This window comes from Molothrus aeneus, chromosome 3 (assembly GCF_037042795.1).
Source record: "Molothrus aeneus isolate 106 chromosome 3, BPBGC_Maene_1.0, whole genome shotgun sequence".
NCBI lineage: Eukaryota > Metazoa > Chordata > Aves > Passeriformes > Icteridae > Molothrus > Molothrus aeneus.
Genome location: NC_089648.1, coordinates 21,394,876 through 21,420,843, shown reverse-complemented (window position 1 = coordinate 21,420,843; position 25,968 = coordinate 21,394,876). Strand labels below are relative to the sequence as shown.

The 25,968-nt window shown below is 37.9% G+C and overlaps 1 protein-coding gene across 6 annotated transcripts in view; it reads left to right on the top strand.

The window, feature by feature from the left end:
- RCOR3 (REST corepressor 3) overlaps positions 1-25,968 on the top strand; it is a 27,379-nt gene extending 1,411 nt beyond the window's left edge. For 4 of the 6 annotated variants that reach the window (XM_066546464.1, XM_066546462.1, XM_066546466.1 and 1 more), the window contains exons 3-12: positions 5,873-5,950; positions 7,440-7,492; positions 9,210-9,371; positions 9,728-9,852; positions 11,299-11,395; positions 14,037-14,255; positions 15,919-15,996; positions 16,608-16,665; positions 21,853-22,094; positions 22,523-25,968. In XM_066546464.1, coding sequence (XP_066402561.1) covers positions 5,873-5,950; positions 7,440-7,492; positions 9,210-9,371; positions 9,728-9,852; positions 11,299-11,395; positions 14,037-14,255; positions 15,919-15,996; positions 16,608-16,665; positions 21,853-22,094; positions 22,523-22,867 — 1,457 coding nt within the window. In that variant the 3' untranslated portion in view covers positions 22,868-25,968. Of the gene's footprint in view, positions 1-243; positions 335-5,872; positions 5,951-7,439; positions 7,493-9,209; positions 9,372-9,727; positions 9,853-11,298; positions 11,396-14,036; positions 14,256-15,918; positions 15,997-16,607; positions 16,666-21,852; positions 22,095-22,522 lie in introns of those variants that run through there. The other 2 variants (XM_066546467.1, XM_066546463.1) reach the window with 2 other exon arrangements.

Genomic DNA, 25,968 nt, shown 5'->3' with positions numbered 1-25,968 from the left:
CTTTGGAGCCTTTGTGTCGGCAACCCGGTGCCGGCGGCGGGAGGCTTGGCCGGGGCAGCATCTGCGCTCCGGGGGCGGGGGGCTTCGCGGCGGGGGATTCTCACTTCATTATCGGCCGCATTATGTGTATCTGGCGGGAGGCGGTGAAGCAGAAAAAAGCTTGATTTTTCTTTTTTTTTTTTTTTTTTTTTAATTTTTCCCCCTTCCTGTCCTTAAACCGATAACCATAAAAAATATTTGCCGAGGGGTGATGGATGTTGTCGGGCAAGGGTGGGAAGTGATGCGCCCTGCCGGAAGCGGAGCAGACCTGGCTGCTGGGTGGAAGATGCGCTCGGTAGGAAACTCCTGCTCCTGGTTTTGTGTGCTGTAGTAGCCTGGCTGGCCCCGCCGTGGCAGGCTGAGCTGCTCTCCTCCGCCTTCCTCGGCCCCCCAGCCCCGCCCCGAGCAGTATGGGTACGCTCGCCCAGCCTGGTACTCAGCTTTAGCAAGTTAATTGCGAGAATGCTGCCGTGCCTTACTAGGCTGAGCAGGGAGGGCACAGGAGCGTTCAGCAGTTTCGCTGTAGCGGTGGGTCAGATGAAGCCTATGTACTTTGCTGCTCTCCAGGCAGGCTCCATGGGTGTCGGATGGTCTCTCACCAGAAGGGGATTGCTCCCAGGGTGCCTCCCAGGGCTGCAGCGAGCCCCTCGGGATCGTCGGAAGTCCCCACTGGCCAAAGAAAAGGCCGGGGGAAGCAAAGCACCAGGACGGGATCAAATGAATGCGTGATCTTGGCTTAAGGGAATGCCTTTCCCCTAGGAAGGAGCACGCAGTCCATGTCTCTTTGTTAATAAGGCTAATTGTTTGCACCCTTTATTTTTACATTGCCTACATAAAAATATACACGGATAAAAATGATGGTTTCCAACCTCCAGCCTGGATTTGCTTTTCCCATAGGCCACTTAAATTAGAAAAACACCTAGTGTTTGTTTTTCTTTTGATTAAAAGAACTCTTCAGCCCTTGTAGGACAATTGAGGTTCTGTGGTTTCAATTTTGTAAACTGTATATGCAATAGTACCATTACATTAGTAACTACAGAACTAATTTTATACTCTCCTATAAGCAGATTTTTTAGAGCTCCTAAGTGTTTCTGGGGGATGGTATTCAATTAATGCCTCTTTCTCCAATAACTGGGGTTAATATATACTCACCCTATCAGTTTCCTTAATAATGGAAATGTTTCTTTAATAATTCCTGAGTTAGAGGCATAATGTTTTATTATGAGTTATTAACCTTCTTGGTGTGCGTATTTTGCTGATTAGGGCAAGAAGGTAGTGATTTATTTTGGAACACCTAAGTCTTACAAAATAAATTTAAGAGTCCATCAAGTTTAAAAGTACAGCACTTACCAAGTTAACAAATTGTTTATCTGAGGAGATATCAGCAAGATCTCATTCTTTCATCTGTTTGGTTTTTTGGGTTGAATTTTTTTTTTCTGGTGAGTTTTGAGGCATAATTTCTTAGAGACAGAAGTAATGAGAGACAAAAATCTGTGCCCTTACAGGTACTTTTAGGTGACTTTTTTGTAGCAAGTAAGGTAATAAGCTCCCCTTTAGTTCCAGGTTTGTATATATGGACATAGCACAGTATTTGATTGTCTTTAATTATGTTTCTTCTTGGAATTGTTCTAATGCCTTTTTTTTAGGGTTTATCAGATATTTTAGAGTATGTGTTTATTTGCAGTACTCTTGAGTGCTATTTTTTAAGCCCCTTGAAATAAATAGGTGGGAGAAGGGAATCAATGATGGATGAAAGTAGATATAACTCTAAGACACGAAAGTCAGCCCTAATAAACCTACAAAATACTAAAATGAGTGGAATAATACCAAATCCTTGGGTTTCACTTAGCCTGTCTTGAAAAATAGCCATAAGCAATGCTCTAAAACAATACACTGAGGAACAAAATATTCATGATTAATGTGATGGCAGTAAACATTTTTTAAAAATTTAATTTATGTGTAAAACAAGATAATTTTTTTAAAGAAAAAGTGCCACTGTTTCTCTGTGTCTCATGGAAGAAGTGGATTGTGGTTGGGAGCAGCAATTACGCAAAATTCACGTTAGTGTACTCTTGCCCCCTCCACACCATATTACTTTTACAAGCAAACTTTCAGATACAGCTTAAGAGAAGTAGAGTTTTTAATTGTCACCAACTGTTACAGCAATGAGAGCGATTTTGTCACTGCAAGAAACAATTTTAATAAGTGAACTTCGTTTTTTTTACTTTATCTAATTTACTGAGTTAACATACCATCTCTTGCACACAGATTTTTGTCTCCTCCTCCTGGTTTTCCTACAGTATTTTATATTCTTGGTGAAAATTTTTCTGCTTGTGCTTTCTGACCCACCTATAGATCCAATGGGATGTTACAAAGCTGGTATCCTTATATTGTGGGTTGTTTGCATTCTTTTGGAAATCGCAGTAGAGAATGCACCACTCTGTTGTGTCACCCACAGAGAACTGCTAGAGAAGTTTTATTCTACTCAGATTTAGACTTCACAATGGTTTTAGTATGAATTTTGCCTACTTAATGCTGAAATACTTAATTTCCCATTTACCCTCTTTTCAGGGATGGAGTTGGGGCTGTCAAGAAGAATGTTTTATACCATTTAAGGTCACTTAGGAAAGCATTTGTCTGTATGTCTTTATAACTTCTCTCTCTAGTCTTCTAATAGGAAAACAGGCTTTTTAAAATTGAAATTATTAAATGGTGTGGGGAAGGCTTAGTCTTAAGCAGAGGAAGGTACATCTTCTGCTGGAAACCAACATACTTTTAAATTGCCATGCTGCCCTGCAATGCCCTCACTGTGTCCTATATGTTTCTGGAAGATCACCTTATTCTCAGTACCTGGAATCCTGCATGGAGCTGCACCAGCTGTGCATACCCAACTTCTAATGTGAAGCTGCAATTTAGAGAGGGTCAGTTTGCTGCTATGATTTCCCTGTTCTGGAAGTGGTGCAGAGTGCCTGTTGGTCATCTTCAGCTGGCTGCATTTCCTGACTGGTACTGGCAGAGGGGTGCAGCAGCTGAAGTGCAGAAGCCTCTTCCTCAGTGGCTTGGAGGTGTGTTTTGGGGAGAAGGGAGACTTGTTATTCTTCAGATGTAGCTCTTGGTCCTTCTCTTCCTTACTGGCTTACAGGTCTTCTAACACACTTTGGTTAACATGTTGCAGGGTATTTCCAGCCCCCCTCCCCTGTAAAAAAGATTGTGTTGCCCTTGAGGTGTAACACAGCCTCTTTGGGGTTAGGGCTGCTTCCTTGGGTGCTTGGGGCACAAAGGACAGGCAGGAAGTTCCCAGGAAGGTAGGTCGTGGTCTTGCATATGGGGATTATGCCTTAAGTTGTAGTTTTCATGTTTTTCAGATTCTGTGCTACCTTAATGTGTAGCTCTGAGCTTCATATTAAGTGTTAGTAAGTTCTCTTCACAGGGTAGTTAGACAAAACAATCCTTTTCCAGCTTGAGAACCAAGGATGCAAGGAACCAAGGTTACAAGCTTCAGGCCCAGAAAGCATAAACTACAGTGAATTGAAGGGAGCAAACAAGGAGGATGAGACTTCATAACCTGAAGCTCTAATTAACCTCAATATGCAAATGGACCAAAACTTATAAAAGTGTGAAACCTTGTGAGCGGTTGTCCATTTTGTGACCACTTTGGGTCTCTCTTGGGTGTAGCCCTGGCCAGACTCTTTTACTGCCCAAGGTGTATCCATTGAGGCCTTTTAATAAACACCTACTTTATTCTTTAAATCTGTCTAGTGTCTGTTCCAGATCAGCCTCTCAAGGCATCAGAGATGGAGAGATCCCTGTCCTACAGCCAGGGACATGCCGTGCTGAGGTCAGGGTGCCTTCCTTCAAGCTACCTGTATGCATCTCATTATTCCTTTGTCATCCTAGCTTTTCTATTGGCAGTGTGAAGGTGCCACCTGAATGGAAGCAGATGTCTGATTCCTGCTGGGGACACAGCACTGCTTTGAAAAGGGATGTTCTGGTGGTTGTTGCTTGTTTGTCGTGTGAGGGTCATACCTCATAAGGGGAGTGTCACCACATACATGATCTCCTGCAGGCACAAGAACTCTGAAACTATTTTTTTTTTTTTTTTTTTTGCTTTAGTACTTGAGTATTCAGTATCTGGTAATATCCATAATATTTCAGTTGTCTGCAGATATCTCAAGTTTAGACTTTTTTTCCTCATAACCTGAGACTCTAATACATTCTCTGGTCATCCTGCTTTCTCCTCATCTTTAGGTGGAATGAAGTGCAGGATAGTGGTCGTTTACTTGTGACAAGAGAAATGTTGTGCCTGTAACAGCTTGCCCTGCTCTTCATGAAATCTTGCATTCCTAATGACTAAAAATGTCATGCTTTTTTATTCTAAAGTGGAATGTTATATTAAGGAGTTCATTCTTGTATACCAAAAACCTTCCAGAGTTTAGTAGTGCTTATGCCTTGAACCTAGTGCTTTATGAGTGTATGTACATTCTTAACCTGTTACAGAGTTTATGCTGCACTGAGGTTATCTGCCTTACACATCTCATTTTGGAAAGGCGCAGGAGTTCTTTAATTAACTGTTTTCAAGTTCACAGTTGTGATGGATCAAGATTGCAGAGATGATAGCAAATACAAAACACTGCCAAACTGAAGAGAGAAGAGCAATAAAACATAGTACATAAAGGGAAAGCACTGCACTGTTCTTTTTTCCAAAGCACGGGGTTTGGTTTTCTGTTTGCTTCAAACAAGATGTAGAGCCTAAATATAAAGTGTGTAAGCTTAAAATGGAGTGAAAAGTTACTTGTTTCACTGAGTAAAAAAAGCTGTTCTTCTCCAATAAGGATGCAAGGATTTCTCCTCTGAGGGTGATTACTCAAGGAATTCATACTGGCATTAGATATAAATCCAATTGTTGAGCAATTTCTTAGCGAGATAAACTGTTGTGAACAAATAGATTATAAGGGGCTTTGTTTTAGACTACATTTGTGCAATAGTAGTGGAAAGTGGCTCTTGACTGAATGCTTTTGCAGTATTGGGGAGTTTCTTTTACAGCATATTTTCAAAAATCATATGCTCTGATGTAGTGCTTCAGTGTTTGCATCAGTACTGCTCTGTCCTCATGGGTTGGGTAATTTGTACTGCTTCCCTTGCTATGTTGAGGTGGGGGTAAAGAAATCAAAACCAAAAATTACTTTACCGTCTGACGGCTTTCTCCAGCTGTGCAATTTGGTTGGCTATGAGTATTAAAATTATAAAATTAGAAAAATCAAAACTAGAGAGAGATGAACAGAATTGTTTCTGGTATAGTTGTTAGTACAGTTTCTTCTTGAAAGGGATCAGGGATGGTGACTGAATTCTAGCTCTTATCTATTTTTGTTTGTTTTAAGGAAGTCTTACTGACCACTGCAGGTCCTAGTCCTCCTATGATAGTGATAAATGTTAGAGCCCTTACAGACACTCAAACTTCAGGAGAACAAGGTTGCATCTTTGCCAACTCCACAGGGGGTGTATTTAGATATGAGGAAGAAATTCCTCATTATGGGGTGGTGAGGCACTGGCACAGGTTGCCCAGAGAAGCTGTGGATGCCCCATCCCTGGAAGTGTTCGAGGCCAGGCTGGATGGGGCTCTGAGCAGCCTGGTCAAATGGAAGGTGTCCCTGCCCATGGCAAGAGGTTTGGAACTAGAAAAGATTCCTTCCAACTGAAGCAATGCACTTCAGTGGTTTAATTGTGGTAACCAGGATACTGTCTAATATTTAGTTGTACTTGAACATCCTAAGAGTAGTGTTCGGATTCAGCCATTTGATATCTTAAGGAATTAATTGTGAATTATTTCTTACAGGTGCCACAAAATACACTGATAAAGATAATGGAGGGATGCTTGTATGGTCTCCATATCATAATATTCCTGATGCCAAGTGTAAGTCCTTGCCTGCTTGGGAATTTGGGGGCTTAAGTAAACTAAATAATTATTTCTGGTGTGCCTGTTTGGTCTTTATTTTACACACAGTGAAGCTGCAAATAATTAAACACAAAGCTTCTTTTTCTTTATTTAGAGAGCTCCAGATAAAGCAAAGATGATCTTCTCTTATGCTAGTAAAATCATTGTTTCAAATCATATTGCCTATTTTGTACTATCATCATCATTGTCTGTGAAACCTTTTGTTATTAATTAAAGATTAAAATATCTGAACATGAGGAACTTGCTGCTTTAAATTCCTGGGAGAAGGAGTTGCAGTGGATGAATTTAGAAAAGATTTGTTGAGGCCCACTTCAAGGGGAAATTATTACTGTTGTCACAGAAGGAAAAACCAAACATTTTTTCCCTTTAGGAGTGACCCAAAATACCGGAGTCATCTGACTAAATGTGATCAGTTATCTGTTTAATCTAGTTTAAACTTGTTTCCTGTGTTAGAATTTCCCATATGTAATATAGGGGAGTAAACTTTGAGGATGCAACCATGAGAACCTCATCCTCAGGACAGTTTCTATCTAATACCAGTAGTTAGAGATTTGTGTCCCTCTGTTTGAGGGAATGCACCTTCAACTACTGCAGAACAGTTAGAAATAAAATACAGCTGTGATTATTAAACACTTTTTTCATTCCTTTAAAGAATAATTAACTTTTTGCAGCAACAGTGCATGGCAGGGATATCCCTTGTCCATTTAAAGAAGGAGGATTTCATTATTTCCTCTTCTTGATAGTACTTCCTTTCACCTATTTAGTTGCCACTTAATTTTGAGTTCTAGAAGGTGAATAGGAAAAAATTTTGTTTAAAAATAAAAAAGTGGGACTTAATTTCAAAATGATGAAAAGTGTTCAACTCAAAGCTGACTCTAATATTGCTAAATGTGATTTTTTTAAATTTTATTCCTTAGTTTCTTTATCTAATTATTGAATTTTCATACTTTCTATTGAAAACTGACTTTGTGTCATAGTTAAAATCCATATTGGTTAGTGAAAGCTATAGTAATCTTGAGGATATGCATAATCATTGATACAGGATCTCCTTGCTGTAATTTTCAACATGTTTGGGAATACAAGCAGTAGAAGTAGTTAAATTTAAAGCTAACCCAGAAGGGGGTTCCAAAAAGGCATAGTCTTTCAATAACCAGCTAGTCTCTGCTTTAACTAAATAAATTATGAGCCTCTGTGGTTTTGTTCTAGTAAAAATGTGAAAGAAAGCAGAATTAGCTTGTGTAAAAAGTTTATAAAATTAAATGCTTAGTAATGGTCAGTGGGTTTATTTATTATTAATAAAGCTGTGAGTATATTTAATATTTTGGGGGATCTGGGCCTATGCAGTGTGTTAAAGCATGGGGAGACTTTTCCCATGTTAGATGGCTAATTCTGTCATAGAGCAGAACTAAAATTATAAAAGAGTAATTCTGACATTGCTTTGTTACAGTGGATGAATATATAGCAATAGCAAAGGAAAAACATGGATACAATGTGGAACAGGTAAGTGCTGTGGAATGAGAGTGCTCATTTAAAGGATTTTTTAAATATAAAACTATAACACAACTCTTATTTTTCCCCTTGGTTACCATTAATTAACACTGTTTCTCTTCAGGCACGGCAGCAAACACTGCAGTTAAATGGATCTGCATACAGTTGTGGTCTGGATTCTCTGCAAAAGATTGAGCTCTTTGTTTTCATGACATGCTCAGCTTGTAATGTGCACTTTTGAAAGGTTTGGTATGTTTCTTGATACACTGGGCATGTCATGCACTTGTGTGTGTATATTTAGCTAAAGAGTTTCTTAGGGAAGCAGCTTACAAATTTAAAGTTTATCATTAGAATGCAAATGTGGTACAATTTTGAACCATTAATTGATAGGCACTGAAAAGGTTTCTTTCATATTGAAAAAAACCTGAAAACCAACCTCAGTTGAGTGGATTTTTTCAGAGGCAGGAGAACAGGCTCAAGTTTTAGCTCTGAAAGTAACAAACAAATTCACTTTTTATTTAACAGCCTTTGGCCACCATTCCTTAAAAAGTAAGGATAAAACTTTGCTGGTCTTCATGTAGTTCTATCACAAATTTCTTCATAAATTCTTCAATTAACCAATCTGTGTAAAAGTGAGATTACCTGTTGTAAAAAAATATTTGCTGTACGATTGAAAAGAAGTTGTATGATCAAGTTTTGGAGGATGGAAGCTTGCTCATCAGCTGCTGTCTGACAAAGAGGCTGCCAGTGTTACAATGTCTAGAGTATACCTGTGGTTTGGTGTTACTTCTTTATGCCTTGACTTCTGTTAGGCAAGAGGAGGAACTGATGGATCTCAAGTCTCCAAGAGATGGATTTCCAAAATAACTTCTGGTACACAACATTTGTAGACTCCTCACAATGGAACAGAAATTCTCTTTGCAAGAGGTGTTTGTCACTTGCCATTTTAACAAGAGCAGAGTTTGCTGTGTCCAGGTTGTCAGAAGATGTGAAATCAGGGGGTTGGAGAGATGCCTGGTGATCATGTCTGTGCTGTGTGATTGAAACTGAGTGGATTACATTGCCCAATTCCCATGCCCAAATCTTGGCATCAAATCTGCCTGTGGTTCTCTGGCAGAAAGTCCAATGAATGTAAAATCCTTTTAGACTGTCTAGAAATGAAATTGTATAAGAAAGTATATTTAAATTTCCCTTCCTTATTAGGTGCACATGACAAAGTGGCCATGCTGTTATTTGTGGATTGGAGAGTTATAGAAAGACCACTCTCACTTTGAACTTTCAGACTTGCATTTTGGATGATCCTCCAGCTACTGAAAAGTATTTTTATTTAAAAGTATTAATACTTAAAAGTATCCTTATTTTCTTTCTTGAGTGGGCTGGTAATAAAGGCTTATAAGGAGCTGTGTAGGTGATATATGCCTGTAAAGTAAGAAAGCAGGTCAGATTTGAGCCTCTCAGCCTAGTTCAAGCTGCTCTAGAATTACTGCTGCCATGCCAACCTTAAATTGTCTGGCTTTCATACCATTAATCAAGTATAGATGTGCCCATTGTCTCCAAAGAGAATTTTGTAACCTATAGTAAAGAGCCAATAAAATTGTAAATGCATTTTGAGAAGGGATTCTGCTAGTCAAATTTTATTTCAAACAAATAAATTGCCTGTTTTTATTTAACTTGTCTCAATGTTTTAGAAAATTGACTAAATCCAAAGAGGGATTATTTCTTTTCAAAGGCTCTCGGCATGTTGTTCTGGCATAAACACAATATTGAGAAGTCCCTTGCGGATCTCCCTAACTTCACTCCTTTCCCTGATGAATGGACAGTTGAAGATAAAGTCCTATTTGAACAAGCATTTAGCTTCCATGGAAAGAGCTTTCACAGGATCCAGCAAATGGTAAAGTAATATTTTAATCAGAAGCATTAAACAGCTCAAATGCACTAAGAACAAAGGCTCCTGTTGGGCTAAAATTTCATGTTGATTTCTGTGTAAGAGCTTCAGGAAGAACCTTGAATAAATATGAGATTTAATTTAATTTCATCATGTCTCTTGGACATGCAGCTTTTTCACTCTAATGAAAAAAGCCTTCTTCCCTTTTCAAAAATGTGTGTGAAATGCATCCCTCCTTTCAATCTTACCAATGCATTTAAAATATTTTTTAAGTTTTTATTTATTTATAAATGGAGCTGAATTATAATTCTGAGTGGAATTTTAAATTTTAAAAGAGTTAATCTGTTGATGAATTCTTCTAGCTCCCAGACAAGACCATTGCAAGCCTTGTAAAATATTACTATTCTTGGAAAAAAACTCGCTCTAGAACAAGTTTGATGGATCGTCAGGCTCGTAAACTAGCTAATAGAAATAATCAAGGTGACAGGTGAGTTTTATGTTCTTAAGTAGCTAACCAGAGACTGAAATCTTCCTAAGTAGAGATGTGAACTAATTTCTAGCCATTGTTTCCGTGTGAACCATGTGTTTCAGGTTTGAACCCCTGTTGTGCTGTCTCTGGTTTTAGCAAGGGGTTTGGTACCTGTGCTTTAAGAACTTTATCACTCCAGTCTGTGTGAGTTGTAATGGGAGATGGGAATGTTTTAATGAATAACTGTAAAAACAAGGATTTACACCCTAAAGTCTGTTACTGTCTGTGCAGGATAGTGTTTTTGTGGGAGGGGTTGGACTTGTTTCTTGGTTTGGATTTTTGAGCTAATATTTTGAGCTACAACTCAAAGTGCAACCACTATGAAGAGCTGAACAGTTTCAATGTTTATGCATTGTTTTACAACAAAAATTTATATAAAGTTGTTTTTTTAGAAGACTTACAACTGCTATCAGAGAGAATTAGAGCTCAGAGTAGTTTTGTCTTGCATAGAAGGGAATAACATTTCTCACAGTTATTATAAAATTAAAATTTTATTGTGCTCAGTATGTGCAATAATTAACTTACACTTTTTAAAAGGTGATATGTGTAGCATATATAAGTAATATGATCTATGTTTATATGGGAAGCTGTAATTTTATATCTATAGAAAATTGCTTAACTGGAGCAAAAGGGGTCTTTTTAATTATATGTTATTTTGAATAACTTCTGAATCTAAAGTTCATATGCTTAATATTTAGTGATTCTATTTCTGAAAAATTGCAAGCTAAAATTAGTTTGCTTTTAAAATAGCAGTTTGGAGGGGTTTGGTAATAACTAGAAATTTTAGTTTGTTTTTGCATTAATTTATTCAGTAATTATATTGTCAGAATGACTGGATTGGGCTCCAAATTGACTGTTTTCTTTTTAACCTTTTCTTTGATTTAATTCAGTAAATTTGATTCCCCTCCACTAAATTGCTAGATTTTAAGCACATTGGTGAAAAAGCAGTCCCATGTTTTCCCATCATATGCCCTATGCTCCCCACAGACTTCAGCAAGGGTTTATTCACCTGGTGCAGTGGTTTGAAAATTGGTCTATTAAAACTAATGGGGCAAATGAAAGGTTACTTCTACCTTTGGTATATAGCTGGCCACATAAATGTTCATGCTGGCACAAGTGGTTGAATTGAAGAAAGGTGACACCAAAATTCTTGGCAGCAGTACCAGCACTGCTTAAAGTAACTTTGAAACTGTGGTTTGTGGTTGCTTGTTTATCATAATAATTACTAGAATTTAATACTGAAAATCATGCTTATAACAGCTGTCTTTTGAAAACTACAAACAATTTGAGATGCCATATTCTCAGAATAGATAAATTCAAGTAGATAACTCTTACCCTGGTACATACTTAGATTTGGGTTTAAAAAGTAATAAAGTGACCAGCTTTTTTATAATCTGTCTTTAGTGATGATGATGTCGAAGAATCTCATCCAATGGATGGAAATGATAGTGATTATGATCCCAAAAAAGAAGCCAAAAAGGAGGTAACAGATAACTTAATGGTGAATGTCAGTTTGTTTGTTTTCAGTGAATGTGTTACTGTGAAGACTGAGTTGTAGTACAGAGGTTTAAGTTTCAACCTGTTGAACTCCCAGGGTCTTTAAGTAGTCAGGATCTTGATGATTTCTCACTGAAACAAAATTTTATCATATATTTTTGCCATTTTGTGGCTGTAAATGCATCTCTCATTACCTCCGCTGTGTCCTGAGAGCTCTTCAATTTTTGGGTGAGATGTATCCTCTCACAACCTAGTAAAACAGGTTGTATTTGCCCTCCTTCAGTCTTGTTAATATGTTTGCACTTTTACTGGTTGTGAATTATTTGAATCAAAACGTTTTCTTTGAATTTTAAAATTAAATTACATTTTTCAAAGAACAAATTTTGTTGTTTGTTCAAAGCCACAATGAGGTGATGCATTTCAACTTATATGTGGTTTTACTGAGATGCTTTTAACTAATAGATGTAGAGGAAAAACATTTTTGTCCTAATGAGCACTTACTGTTAGCTTTACAGATGACTGCTGTGTTCAGGGTATGTTCGGGTTTTAGGAGTTTGAGTTCTTGTTCTAAACATTAAGCTATCTATGAACAAGAGTAGAAAAACACATTTAAGTGTGTGTTTAGTTGTTTCTTTTATCAACTTTAAGCATTTGTGACCATCCTAAATCAGCCAGTTCATGCTTCTCAAGAGTGAGAGGAGAGGTTATGCAAAACTTCAGCACTCCCATGAAGGGGTATCTAGGATTATGAATAAAACTTTGCACTTTTCACAAAAATAATATTGAGTAAGAGAGTGATAAGTTTAGCTTCTGTTCTGAGCTTTGCAGTGACCTTCGATGTATCCCTTTATCTACTGGCCTTAGGGGAAAAAGGACAATTATCCCTTTCAGTGAAAGAGTTCAAGATTACTTTTTTAACATGGGCATGTTTTATAGTACTTGCAATGTCACGTGGTCTGATAATGTACCTTTTTACTTTTCTCTGTTCTAACAATGTCCCTGCAATCTAATGATTAGAGTTGCTGCCTTAGCCATGTCTAAATAAGGGCTATTTTGCTCAATTTACTTGGTTATAGTTTGAATCATGACATGCAGTCCAGAATGCAAGTGGTGTGTTAATAGACTTCTAGGAAAAGGACAAATAGATTTGTAGTTTCTGATGAGCTATTTGGATCTGCGCAAGATAATTTTGTGATCTAATAGTTCTGGTAGGATTTGCATGCTTTCACTTCCTAAGCAGAATATAAACTGAGTAGGCTGCTTGAGCACACAGAGCAATGGAAACTTTCTGTTACCAGATAAAACAAATATAACCTAAGCTCTCTATCTTGGCAAGACAAAATTATGAGAGAATATTTTCACTTTAAATCCAGATTGAGCACACAGGAACTGCAATTTCATACTGAAAGAGCAATGCAGAACCAAAACCCAAATAAGTATAAACAGGGCAGAAGTAAACTTAACCTTGAATTTTTTACATGTCAAAGATGTAATGCTCTATATCGGTTTTCTGGGGAAGAGCACATATCCTAAGTGCTTTTAAGGTGGCCTCTATGAAGTCTGTGGGCTGGATTAAGATGTTATATTAGCTGGGGAAAAGAATGTGGCACAAGGTCAAGTGTAGTAAAACAAAACTCTATTTTCTGCTCTGCACTACTACTACAGAAAATAATAATAATGATAATAATAAAGGCTGCTGCACTTGGTTTTGCAGTCACTGTGATCAGATGACCACGTCCTCTTAACATGCATGGATGCCAGCAGGCAGGAGCAGTAGGGAGCTACTTGAAGTAGGGAAAAGCCTGAATTCTCTTTCTGTTCTGGTACTAAGCATTCCTTTGAATTAGAATGTCCTAGCAGAGAAAGTAATTTTCGTGTCTCTGCTCCTGGGCTATAGGGAAACTACTCAGTTGCTCTGAGGGAGTCACATACATGCAGAGAATGTTTAGGTGCCCATACATACCAAAACAAAGACCTAATTTCCTCTTTGCCATTCCTTTTCTTTCCAAAGAAGCAAATAATCAAGGCCTATGTTTTCTAAATTACATAGATTTTTATAATGACTGCAGGGGTATGTCCAAACTCTCTTCCAAATCCCAAATCAGCTCCTTCCCATCCCCTCAAACCAAACAGTACAGTCTCTTTGTGGAGAGTGCTTACAGCAGGGAGAAATGTAATTTCGCATTCTTGTCTGGCCTAGTTGAATTTGTCATTCTTCTCCTTTAGTATTTGCCCAAATTCTTCATATCTGATCAGAAATAAATGTGTAAAGTCACTGATTATTTGTTTTAAAAGCGAGATACATACATGTATATTACTTATGTAAGAGATCCATAATGTTTGCCCTCTGTCACCATATTCAGACTGGAATTTCCATACCATTTACTGTATTTGTGGCCATACTAAAAAAGTTTTGAGAACTGACCTTTCTTAGAGTAATGCAGGCTTATCCAGCAGATGACTGGTATGCTCCATCAACTCATCTGCAAGACATAGTTGGATACTACATGCGAAGGAGGATGTTAGCTTAGGTTTTATTTGTCATAAATATGACATTACAATGCTATCTGATACTTCATTCTTTTTAGTAAACTTGTATACAAGATACTGTTCTTCTTTAATGATTTATTTCTTGTAAATTAAAGGGCAATAATGAGCAGCCTGTTCAGACCAGCAAAATAGGTCTGGGTAGAAGAGAGTATCAGAGCTTGCAGCATCGCCACCATTCCCAGCGTTCCAAATGCCGGCCACCCAAAGGCATGTACCTGACCCAGGAAGATGTGATAGCTGTTTCCTGTAGTCCCAATGCAGCCAACACAATTCTTAGACAGCTGGATATGGAACTAATCTCATTAAAGCGACAGGTACCATGGGTTATTGGTCTTGGTTTGTTGTTTTTTTTTTATCTCAGATTGTTCTGATTGTAATGGTTTTGAAGATTCTGAAACTTCTTTAGATTCTGTGAAGATTCTGAAACTTCTTTAATGTGAGTCTTCCTTGTTTTGTTCCACAGTTATCACCACAAATGCTGGATAGTAGCTGCTCTTCAGTTTTGTTTTTTACGTTCATCTGCTCTTTTGGATAAAATGAAGCAAGATTACTTTTTACTTTTTTCAAAAAAAGGGTAGCATTAAAACAGTGCTATTAAAACAGATTTGGGGACAGGAAAAATCAAAAGTCACATTTGATTTGAAATTTTTTTTTACTTTGTTAGAAGTATTTGTTTGAAAAGCAAAAATAAGACCAATGGAGCAGAGGAAGTTACATTTGTTATGCTTTAAATTGTAGCTTTTTTTATGGATGTCCTTTCCCACATATTACGAAAGTATGAGAGGTGTGTGGAACCTAGATGTGTGGACCTAGTTATTTCTCTGTTTGAATTGATAAGTTTTCTACTTCTTATTAAATTTAGAAAAGCTTTTTAGTCTTCACCTTTAAGAGGAAAATTGCCTGCGCCCTTTGCATGAAGAAATTAAATTTTAGCATTTAAAGTTGAACCATGTAATTATTCAGCTTCTAAGGGTACGGTAGTTATGTGCATGCTCGCTTTCTAGGAGCGATGGGGCTACAGAGCCAAGGCTTATCTTCTGGAATTTCTGCCTCCTTATAGAACTGCCATGTTGCAAAATCATGGAGGGTTTTTTTTTTTCATGGGGTTTTTGCTCCCTTATGTTCTTTTACAGGAGAAATAAGCTTCTTTCTGTCACAGCAGGACTCTGGGGCTAAATAGCATAGGTGGGTTTCACTCTTTAGCCTTAAGTGTAGGTGAGTTTCAGCCTTGAGGTTGTGTTTCTCTTTTTTTTCTTTTTTCTTTTTTTTTTCTTTTCTTGCAGTGATCTCAGAGATGCAGCCTTTGGAATCTCCCACTGAGTTGTCTGCTTTTGTGTCCATGCTTAAGAACCCTTGTAATAGCTGTGCACCATAGTATGCAAAACTATTTTCTTACCTATGTTATGTGCATCAATGTCAGATTTAAGTGGTTCAAAGATGTGTATATGTACAATTTGGAAGGTCTGTCCTTTTTAAAAACTAAGAAATATTTAAAATAATTTCAATAATCCCCCCTAATTAAATTAGAATGATCTCAGGTCAATGAAAAGCATCTGTCAGAAGGAACTAACTGAAAACATCTCATGAATTTATTTTTTTTAAGAAGGAAGAAGTTAATAATATATGCAATACATCTCACATGTCTAAGAATGAAGTTTTGTTTCTAGAGTATTCTTAATTCTTCAAGAACCTATGCATCTTATCAAAAATTACTTGTTGTGAACAGCTTTTAATATTCTTGCAAACAAACTGTTCTTCTGAAAGACTGGCTTAATTTTTTTCTCTATACTAAACTGATGTGTTTTGTTTTGGTTTTTTAAAGTTTTTTTTTAAACAGTTAAAAGTAGTGAAGCCTTAAACCATAATATTTCTCTTTTTAACTTAGGAGGTACACTTGTGGCAATCCTAGTGAAGATAAATGTGTAAAGTGACCAACTTTCTTTGTGGAGCTGATTAACTTTGTTGTTTTTGACCAAGGTTCAAAATGCTAAGCAAGTAAACAGTGCACTTAAACAGAAAATGGAAGGCGGGATTGAAGAATTCAAACCTCCTGAGGTAAATCAGAACAAACACTCAAACTTGTGGCCTTGCACTTCCGAAGTGTCATGTCTGTCCACAGTAATAGGGAGCTGAAATTGAGCCCTGATACATGGGGGCTTTTTGGATTAAAAATAGGTAATGTAGATTGCCAGTAATAAATGGTGTTCTGTGTGAAAACATGACTATATATACATTTTGGCATCTAAAATGAATGATCTATTACTACTGAAGTTCTGGTTTTGCTTGTTTTAAAGGCTTGGATATGAAACATAACATCAATGCAAAATGCTCTAAACACCAAGTCCAAATAGTTTAGACAAATGTTACTATAAATTCAAATTCTGTCTGCATAAAGATCATTAGCTTGTGCATAAGTTATTATGTAGATGATACTAATAATTACAATAAAACAGAGGAAAAACTGCTGGCATAGTTTTAAGCTTAATTCCATAAACAGTATTTCCTCTGCATGAAAGCAATCTTAAACTATAAATTTTTGGCTTATCAGCAAGAGGTTTTTACCCATTTTGCAAACTGTAGTGCAAGTAAAATAGGTAGATGCTCAGATATCTTGCAGCTGTTGAAACAATTTAATGATCTTTGTGCCATTTTTCTAATTTTAATAGTCTAATCAGAAAATCAATGCCCGTTGGACCACAGAAGAGCAGCTTCTTGCAGTACAAGGTATGTTAATAGTAGCAGCAAGTTGAAATCTGATGCAAAGGATTTGAAGAGGTGCTTAGGCTTATATTTGTATTTCCCTCTAATGCAAAGCTAAACTTTTTCTGGTCACCAGGAAAACAGCAAAACTATTGAGAATATTTAGGACATTTATCAAGCAATATGACATTAGGCTTTCTGTTACCCATGTTAAATTTCAAAGAGAAAAGCTATGCAGGATTTAACAACTGTATTAGTACTAGAAAGTCCCTTCAATCATCTTCTAAATCACATTGCATGAATTTCTCTAATGTAGAAGACTAAAGCAATTGTTAAAGTAATCAAATGTGAAGCATTTAAGACATTTCCAGTATCCTAAGGTAGGAAAAAGCAGAAGTGAATCTGCTTTACTGTTGCTTTTCTTTGTTCGTGAGGGAGTAATGGGCAGGTATCTACTCATTAGGCCTTTTAAGATCTAAAGATGGATATGGATGCTTGACTAACAATCTTACTGGGCTAAAACCCCAGCATTTTCTGATAAGCTATTCATACAGTTTATTTGCATTTATTTTATTTATATGAGGGAAAACTGACTCTTGTATTAGCATGCACTGCCAAATCAAGGAACATGTAAGGGAAATATCTGGAGATGCTGTCTTGAAGGCATGTATTGACTCACTTATGGGGATCATCTTTTATAAAGATAATAATTCAGTTATATCTATGTGCTTTATTCCTCTGTATTCTTCACCTTGAAAATGAGAGACTGAGTTTTAGTATAAAATATTCACTGTATCAGGATATCAGTGTAAAGTTGTCAGGTATGCCATACCTGGTACTTATTTATTAGTCAGATGACTGACTGAACCTAAAGTTAGGTTATTTTGATGTGTGAATGGAAATGCAGAAAGATATGGTGAGTCTTAAATCATGCCTTTCAACTTACATACTTGTCCTCTGTCCTAGGTTCATTCTCTCACCATTTCTAAATACTTCAGTATTTTGTTCCCAAATGCAGCTGAAGAAGATGTCTCTAGTATGATATACTAGTAAGATAGACTTGCTGGAAGAGTGGGGAAAATCCAGGGTCATTGTGCCTGCCATAGAATGAAAGGATTCAAACCATCTTGCCTTTTCATAGTTTAATTATTGGAGTTCTCTCTAAGCAACAGTCTGGGAAGTGATAGGAATACAGTCAGTTATTGTTAAGCTGTGACACTCTGTGACCAACAAGACAAATAAACTAGAGAGCCTGAGCAAAAGAGAATGAGCGTTGGTGGTGGCTCCTTGGAGAGGAGATCCAGTCTTCTGGTCTCTAGGGATGGTTCTGTGTTTTATAAAGGTAGTCAGCCTTAAGGATGGGGTGAGAAATCTGGCATTCTGGAGGAAATCTGTTTTCATTGACATGTGCTTCTTATATGTATTGTTTCCTCTGTGGACCCTTTCCCTTGTCACCATATAAAATGGAAATGAGAGAGAATCTTTATGACAAGAACCAAGTGTTTTAATTATCCCTCCCTTACTTAGTGCTTGCTCTCTCTCCTGGAATGAGAGGGCTGTCTCCCATGCCTCAGGCTAAGGACCCCGATTTCTTGCTTCAAAGCAATTCCTTGAGGTGGTAGACTCTAGGCATGAGGGAGCCATGCTGTGTTTTTCCCTGGCTTTGTTTTTAGAAGGTAGCCACAGTTGCTCTACTAAAAGCTTCTCTAATGTGCATTAGGCTTGGATTTGAACGTTGACTTGAACATGAGGACATTTAGTTCGTACACTTTAGAACAGATGAATTTCATTAAATGTATTGGTATATTTTGGCATCTGCTTTTAATAATTTTACAGAAATCACAAGCATTAAGCAGGTAGGTGGCACTTACATGATTTGTTCACTTGAATTTGGACAGTAACTCTGACCAAGGAGATTGTAAATATAATCTGCAATAATATAATTTTGGTACTGTTTTTTGTAAACATGAAAATACTCGTTATCTGTAGGCTAATCTCAAGGGATTGCCAGTAACTAAGGAAGAGGTAATGAGACAGCCTATCTTAAAATAGAGCTGTGTGTAATCTTAAAAGCAGTGTGGGTGCCTGCAATGGGGTTGTGGACTCAGATTTACAATCTCTGAGCCAATATAGTCACAATATAATTTATCAGCTATCAGTTCAGCTTTGAATAGTTGTTGAATGTAATGGGCTAGTTCATCAGTTAGTGTTCTTAAATTACAAAATTTTATCTACAGAATGATCATATTTTCAAACTAAGATTTTGGCCATAAAAATGCAATTGCAAAAGTGTTTTAACACTTGTTCAAGACAACAAATTTACATTGAAAAGCTGTGCATGACTTTCATGGCATTGCAGGGAAAAACAGTTGGGACAATCAGGATCTAACTCTACATAAGATAGTTGCCAGGAGCACTGTAATACCATCACGGTGGAACTGCAGTTCCCATTAACTCTTTCTGCCTTCTTGTGGTGCTGTATCATACTGCTTTGCACCCTGATTAATATTGTGTTGGCTGTGCTGTACAACATGAAGCAGTGTAAACAGAATAATCAAACTTGGATTTATGAGTTTCTCCAAGAGAGACATTCAAGATAAAATGCTGTAATCAAGAGCATGCACGTGTTCCAGTGCACCTTTGCAGCTGGATGAAGTTCTGAAGAGCTTGAAGGATTCCTGTGAGCTGGGCTGCTTTCAAATGAGCTGGGAGAAAACCATTCATTCATACATGGGAAGTGAGGCTATGCAGTCCTCCTTTTTGAGCTTCACTTTCATTAGCCTAATAAAATTATTGAATCATGGTTTGAACACGTGAGAAATAATTTGAGGGTGTTTAGCACTGAATTTGTATAAGGATGCATAAGAAATGTGCACCAGTTTGACAGGGATGGTGACTTGGCAACAACTCTTAGAGATATGCCATCACCTTATACATTGAAGTTTTATAAACACACAGTGAATTTTCTCTATTTCTTATGTGGCTTGAAGGGCTTTTAATACGTCATTGTGGTAGAGCAGTGGTAATAACATTGAAAAGAATCCAAAATGAGCAGTGCTGCATGCAGCTAAACTAAGGAAATTTTAGTTTATTTAGATTTTCTTTTTAAGAGTTGGGTTCTCAGTGAAGGCAAGAACACCTTGTTTTCAAGCTGTTTGCTTTGAAATTGGCTTTAAGACCTTATTTTTTGACAGCTTGAGTTGAAGATAGCAAACAGGCTCAGTTGTTTTGCAGATTAAGGGAGGAAAGAAGTGTAGCCACCATAGTAACATAAAAGGCTGAAATCACTAAAAGTCTATATTAGTTTCCTAACAGAAATGTGCTTTATTCTGCTGGGCACCTTGTTCACTTGATTAATTGTACAGGATGTTAGATATATTGCAGTGAATGTTCCATGTTCATTATAAATCAGTAAGGGTGGTAATTGTAGGGCAGACAAAGAATTTTAAAGCACTGGAGGCAATGTTGTGTGGGCACACACAGCTTTTAAGGAGTACAGCTGATACCTTGTACAACTGATAAAGCAGAGAGCCAAATCCCTGTCTTTGCTTTGCCTGGATCCATGCCCTCCCACGTGGCTCTGAAATCTTTCCAAGGTTCCTGCAATCAGGAGGGTTGTATTCTTTTGTACACTGCAGAAGATACTAAATAATGTAGCTGGGCTCCTGACAGCTGAAACATCAGCTTCAGCCACAGAATTTGTTACTATCCTGGAGGTGAACTTTTCTTTTAAATTGCACAGAGTGTACATTACCACATCAGAAGTGCCTAATAACAAGGAAAGTAGAAAGGAGCAGAACAAACTGAAGGTCACACTCTTCACAATTAAGTTGAAAAGGAACATTGCTTTCAGATTTGAAACAACTCTCAATTTCTGAACACTTTGCTTCATTTTCTGAAGTGAGGCATGAAATCAGGCATAAATTTCTTTTCCCGTAATGAGAAAGAGTGCCTGTCCTCTAAGAACTGTAATACGTTCCAAATGAGTTTAACTATCACAAGCTTCACAGGAGAAGTCAAATTGTAATCCTCTCATGCATAACTGACAGCAAAAAAAGTCTTCTGTTTACCTACTCTGGAATAAAATTGGTTTATTTCTTCAAGTTTCCAAACTTGTAATTAAAAATATACTTTGTGCAGCTAAAAGCTGTGTTCTAGGTGGAAGGAGAGGTTGAGGATTTTTTTTCTTAAGCAGGAGAGGGGAAGAATTAGACACATAGCCTAAATATAACAAAATATATATAATTTTTATTATAATTCAAATTTTAAGTTAAAAACTATGGAATGTTGTACTCTATTTTTTGTATTCTATGCAGATGTAGTTTGAGAAGTATTTAAAATATATATTGGGATTTTCATTTGAAGTGCTCAAAAACAGAAGTGACTACTGATGTCAGTACAAAAATTAAAGAACACTGCAAAGCTCACCTGTCATGCTGCTTATCAGTAGAGGATTTAATCATGGAGGCTTTTGCTGGGCCATCTTATAAGCAGGCACTAGTAGCTTAAATATATTTACATTCTCCAAGGTGGAGAATGCAAATGTAAACCCCCAGAGTTTTCTACGCAGGTAGAATGGTGAATGAAAGCTTCAAACAGGCTTTGGGGGGTGAACACTTGGCAGGTGCTCTGTGTAGCCTGAGTAGAGCGTGTCACAAGTGCAGGAAGGAGCAGTGATTACAGATCTGTGCCCCCCTGTTCTGCCCTCTGCCACTCCTGCCCCATTGGCCGTGGGAAAGAGCCCTCTGCGTGCAGCTGGTGTGGAGGGAACCTGTAGGAGCTGTCAGTGTTTGTCACTGGATACTTGTAGCATTTTATTCTGTTTACAGCCATTCACACGTGCTCAGTCACCCCTCCTCCCCGCTTGAGCTGGTCTTGGGCATCTGCCCTTACTGTGAGCACGCTGAAAGATGCACTCTGTCAGGGGCCAGATCTCTGTGGTTTTAGGTTGAGAGGCTTGGTGAGTAAGCCAGGATCTTTTAAGAAGAATGGGTAATGACTTTATAATAAAGTTCTTGATTTGTATGTTGATAGCTGTGCTATTAAGAATTACTTTGTTTTAATGGAAATTGAGGCCTTCTCCTAATTGAGAAGTTCTCCTAATTAGCAAGTCCTCGGTTTGCAGGTCCCATAGGTTCTCTCTATAAATACATCACACGTAGCTGTGTCTGACTGATCCTTCACAGCTATGTTATTTACTTTGCCTTCCAGGTGTCCGAAAATATGGTAAAGATTTTCAAGCTATTGCAGATGTAATTGGCAACAAGACTGTTGGCCAAGTGAAGAACTTCTTTGTAAACTACAGGCGTCGGTTTAACTTAGAGGAGGTATTGCAGGAATGGGAAGCGGAACAAGGAACCCTGGCTTCTAATGGTGATGCTTCTGCTTTAGGGGAGGACACAAAAAATACTTCTAATGTGCCATCAGGAAAGAGCACTGATGAAGAAGATGAGGTGTGTTTTGTGTACCAGAAATAAGTAAGCATGGGTTGAGGAACAGCATTTTATGTAGTGATAAAATATAAGGTTAACTGGTGTGGAGTGGCAATCCGCATTCTAAGGAATGATGATGAGCTTGCATAGAACTTCAGCCAATGTCGTTAACCAGCCGGGAGCAGGGCCGCACCTTTGATAGTGACGATCGCGTTACTGTTTTACTGTTAAAATACACTTCTTGCTCTAGAAGAAGACTTGCTTTGTAAATATTTTTAGTTCTGCTGTCCATAATGTTTTGGTTGGTGATTTCTTTTCAGTAACTTCTCGGTTCTTTGGTTTTATATTATTAAATGCTGTTTCCTGTGTAGTGGCCAGTGGCAGCCCAACCGCGTGAGGTCCCGGCCGGGCCGGCCGTTCACACCGTCTTCTCTTTGTCCTTTGCGCAGGCACAAAGCACTCCGGCCACTCAGTGTTTAGGCCCTTCACCTCCGGCACACGCCTCTGCTCCGGCCCCTGCCGCTCCCGTGGCAGCCCTAAACCAGCCGCCCCCGTTACTGCGCCCGGCGCTCCCCGCCGCTCCCGCTCTGCACCGCCAGCCGCCGCCGCTGCAGCAGCAGGCGCGCTTCATCCAGCCGCGGCCCGCGCTGAACCAGCCGCCGCCGCCGCTCATCCGGCCCGCTAGCTCCGTGCCCCCCCGCCTCAACCCCCGGCCCGTGCTGGGCGCCGGCAGCGGCCAGCAGCCGCCCTCGCTCATTGGCATCCACACAGAACCTCAGTCCACCCTGCACTGAAGAAATACCAGCGCCATTATGCTGACTCCCACCTTTGAAAAATTGGATCCATGTACTTTTTTCTCCCTATCGTTATTTGGAAAAAAAGAGCGAGCCTTCACAGGTATCAGACCAGTTTTCCAGAGGAGCAAGCTAAGAACTAGACACGGAACGACGTCAATGACCACCTGTATAAAAATATTTTTATGCCGAAGACTTGTACAGCAGAACAATGCCTACACTGCAGCTCTCCTCTGTATGAATAACCGTTGAAGGAAGCTAACTTCTTAAATGAATAAATGTTCAACACACCAAGATTTTGTTTAACTGATTTTTACTCTATTTATTTTATTACGGTTCTTTATAGTCAAGCATCTAACTACAGGAAAGTAGTCTGGCAAATCTAGAAATAGATAATATTGTAGGAGACTTAAATGTAGCGTTGGGGTTTTTTGTGTGTGTGAATTTTTTAATTTTTTTTTTTTACCTTTTAGTGACAGAAAATAATGGCTTTAGGTTCAGAATGTTTGACCCTGTTTAGATAACAGCATTTCGCCTACTTATAAAATGTAGGTCTTCTCTCCATGTTTTTCCCAGAACATCTTAGCTTGTTTTAAAAGGTACTGGCTTATTAAATACTCCTCTTTCAGAGTATTCTGAAGACTCAGTGAGCTATTGTACCAAATCTATTAAATCTCATGCGTGTTCTACTCATAGAATTTAACTGGAAGCAGGAGTCCAGTTTCTTGCTGCAGTCTTGTCTTGTGGGCTGGGCAGGATAGAGTGGCAGCAGCTTCCACCACCCAGGGGAATGACAGGACAGGAACCATCTAGCAAGAAGTATTAATTTAATTTGTTATCCCACTAATTCTTCTTATGTAAGTACAGTAGAATTCCATTCCTCTGAGAATGACTGTCTGCAGTTCGTGTGTGTTAGATCACTGATACCTTGCTTGAGCATTAATGAGGGAAGTGTAGAGGCTGGTGGTGCTGGTAGAGTATCATGAGAGTAGTTATCTCCTGCCAAGCCAGTCTTACTTTTAAGTGATTATCTCTTGACTCCTGCTATATTTCTGGCAAAGTTGATTACATGCATTGAGGGTATTGGGGGAAGGACAAAGGTGTTTGTTTATTTTATTGACTCAGTAAAACCTGCATATAGATATTAATATTGCTTCCACATTATAGGAGTTTGAAAGAAACTCATTTCACTGCATTCTCATCTGAAACCTTGAATGATGCCTAGTAGTCTTTCAGGGTGTGGGGGTTTTTTTGTAAAAGCAGATGCCTCTAACCTCCAAGTAAACCAGGCTCCAAATATGAGTAGCACTGTTTGAAACTGTGTGATCTGAATTAAGCTATTGAAAAATAATGCATTCTTGATTATGTAATAATATTCATGTTGACTGTTGTCCTATTTGGAAAGGTTTTTTTGCTTATAGCTGAAATGGTGTCTAAAAGTCATTTTAACTCTTTTTTTTTTTAACTAGATTTGCCCTTGACTAAAATAAGACTTTTTATGCAAATGGGATGTGCTCTCCCTAGGTTTTTTTTCACAGATAAATTAGGTGGTCTAATGATCAGTTTAGCAGCTAAATAAGGTCTTTTTTTAATGTGCAAAGGGAAGTTCTTGTACTATCAGATTCTATTTCATTTGAAAATCTAGTATTAAAGTTTGATAGTTGTAACCTGAATTGCAGTTGAAGTGTTGACCTTTATGTTTTAATTCTTCATTTTAAAATACTCTCAGATCAAACTTGAGAGATTTTTCTTTCTGAAGAGCTTTCACTGGTGTGCTGAGGTGTCATACAAAATGGTCTTTCTTACAAATTTTCTTTTGCATCAGAGTAGGTGCTTAGCCACTATGTGAGCATCAGATGATCCCGTGTCTAAATAAAGCAGAATTTTAAAACAAGCACCAAGGAGTTAGTGGTCATGGAAACTTGTGTTCTGGGAGTCATAAGTCTTTAGTGTGCCCTCATCAGCTGCACACAAATCTGGCTGCTCTCTGGTCTTTAAAACCAATAAAAAACCAAGATGGTACATTTTTACAGTTTAATTGTTAACAGTGGTAAGATTCATCTTCTGGATTTTTTTTCTTTTTTTTTTTTTTGTTCCTTTTTTGTTTGTTTGTTTTTGTTTACTTTAAGCATTGAGTCTCCCAGGTGTGTGTATTGTACATCTGCTAATTTTTGTCTTGTCTCTTGTCGATAGACTTCAGTATGCAGAATGTTGGGTGTTACAGTACAGTTGGCCACCACCAACTGCTATGAAACTGTTCAGTACATTGTAATTCCGTTTAATCTTGTTTAAATATTCTATAACTGGGCAAAGGTGCTGTATTTGAAGGGGGGAGGGAGGGTCAGAGATAGGTAGGGTAGTATTTCTTAATTTACCTACACTGTAGCACACAGTAGGGAACTCCTAGCATTTGTAGTACTAAATAAGTATGTACATAGCAAAATGTCTTTATTGTGTGCTTTGCAGAATATGTGCATACAGTTTGCACGTCCTGTTTTGGGGGGTAGGGTATGTTTTAAGCAGTGTTTGCCTGGAGAGTGATTTGCTTGCTGCTTAATCAAAGGATTAAAGTTTCAAAGAAATCTGTGTCTTCTATTTTTATGTACCTTGTAATGGTCTAATATGTTAGGGCCCTTATACTGTGATTCTCTTCTAAATTCATTTCTATTTTTTTAAGAATTAGAAATAAAATTATACAATGGTGTTGATTTCAGTGGGAAATTTCTTTTGCCATATCTAGTCTCCTGTTTTGTAATGTAGTAATGAACTCTGACTTCAAGGTTGGCTTAATTTTGTCACTTTAAAAAATGTACAATGTTTGCACACTAACGTTGGGCAGAGAACGTGTATCCTACATTGTTCAAAGCTAATGTAACTCTACAGCTTTTTGTACAGTTTATTTTAGTTAATAAAGCAAAACGGTACTAAAAAATTACATTTTACAAATGCAAGGCATAATCAGAACATGTATTCAAGAAACAACACTTGCAAAATATGGATGTACAAGAACTATCAGATTTAATTGTTGCACTTTAAATCAGAATGGGTACGAAGTTGAGCAGGTATTTCTGCATTTAATAAAACAATCACTAAACATTGCA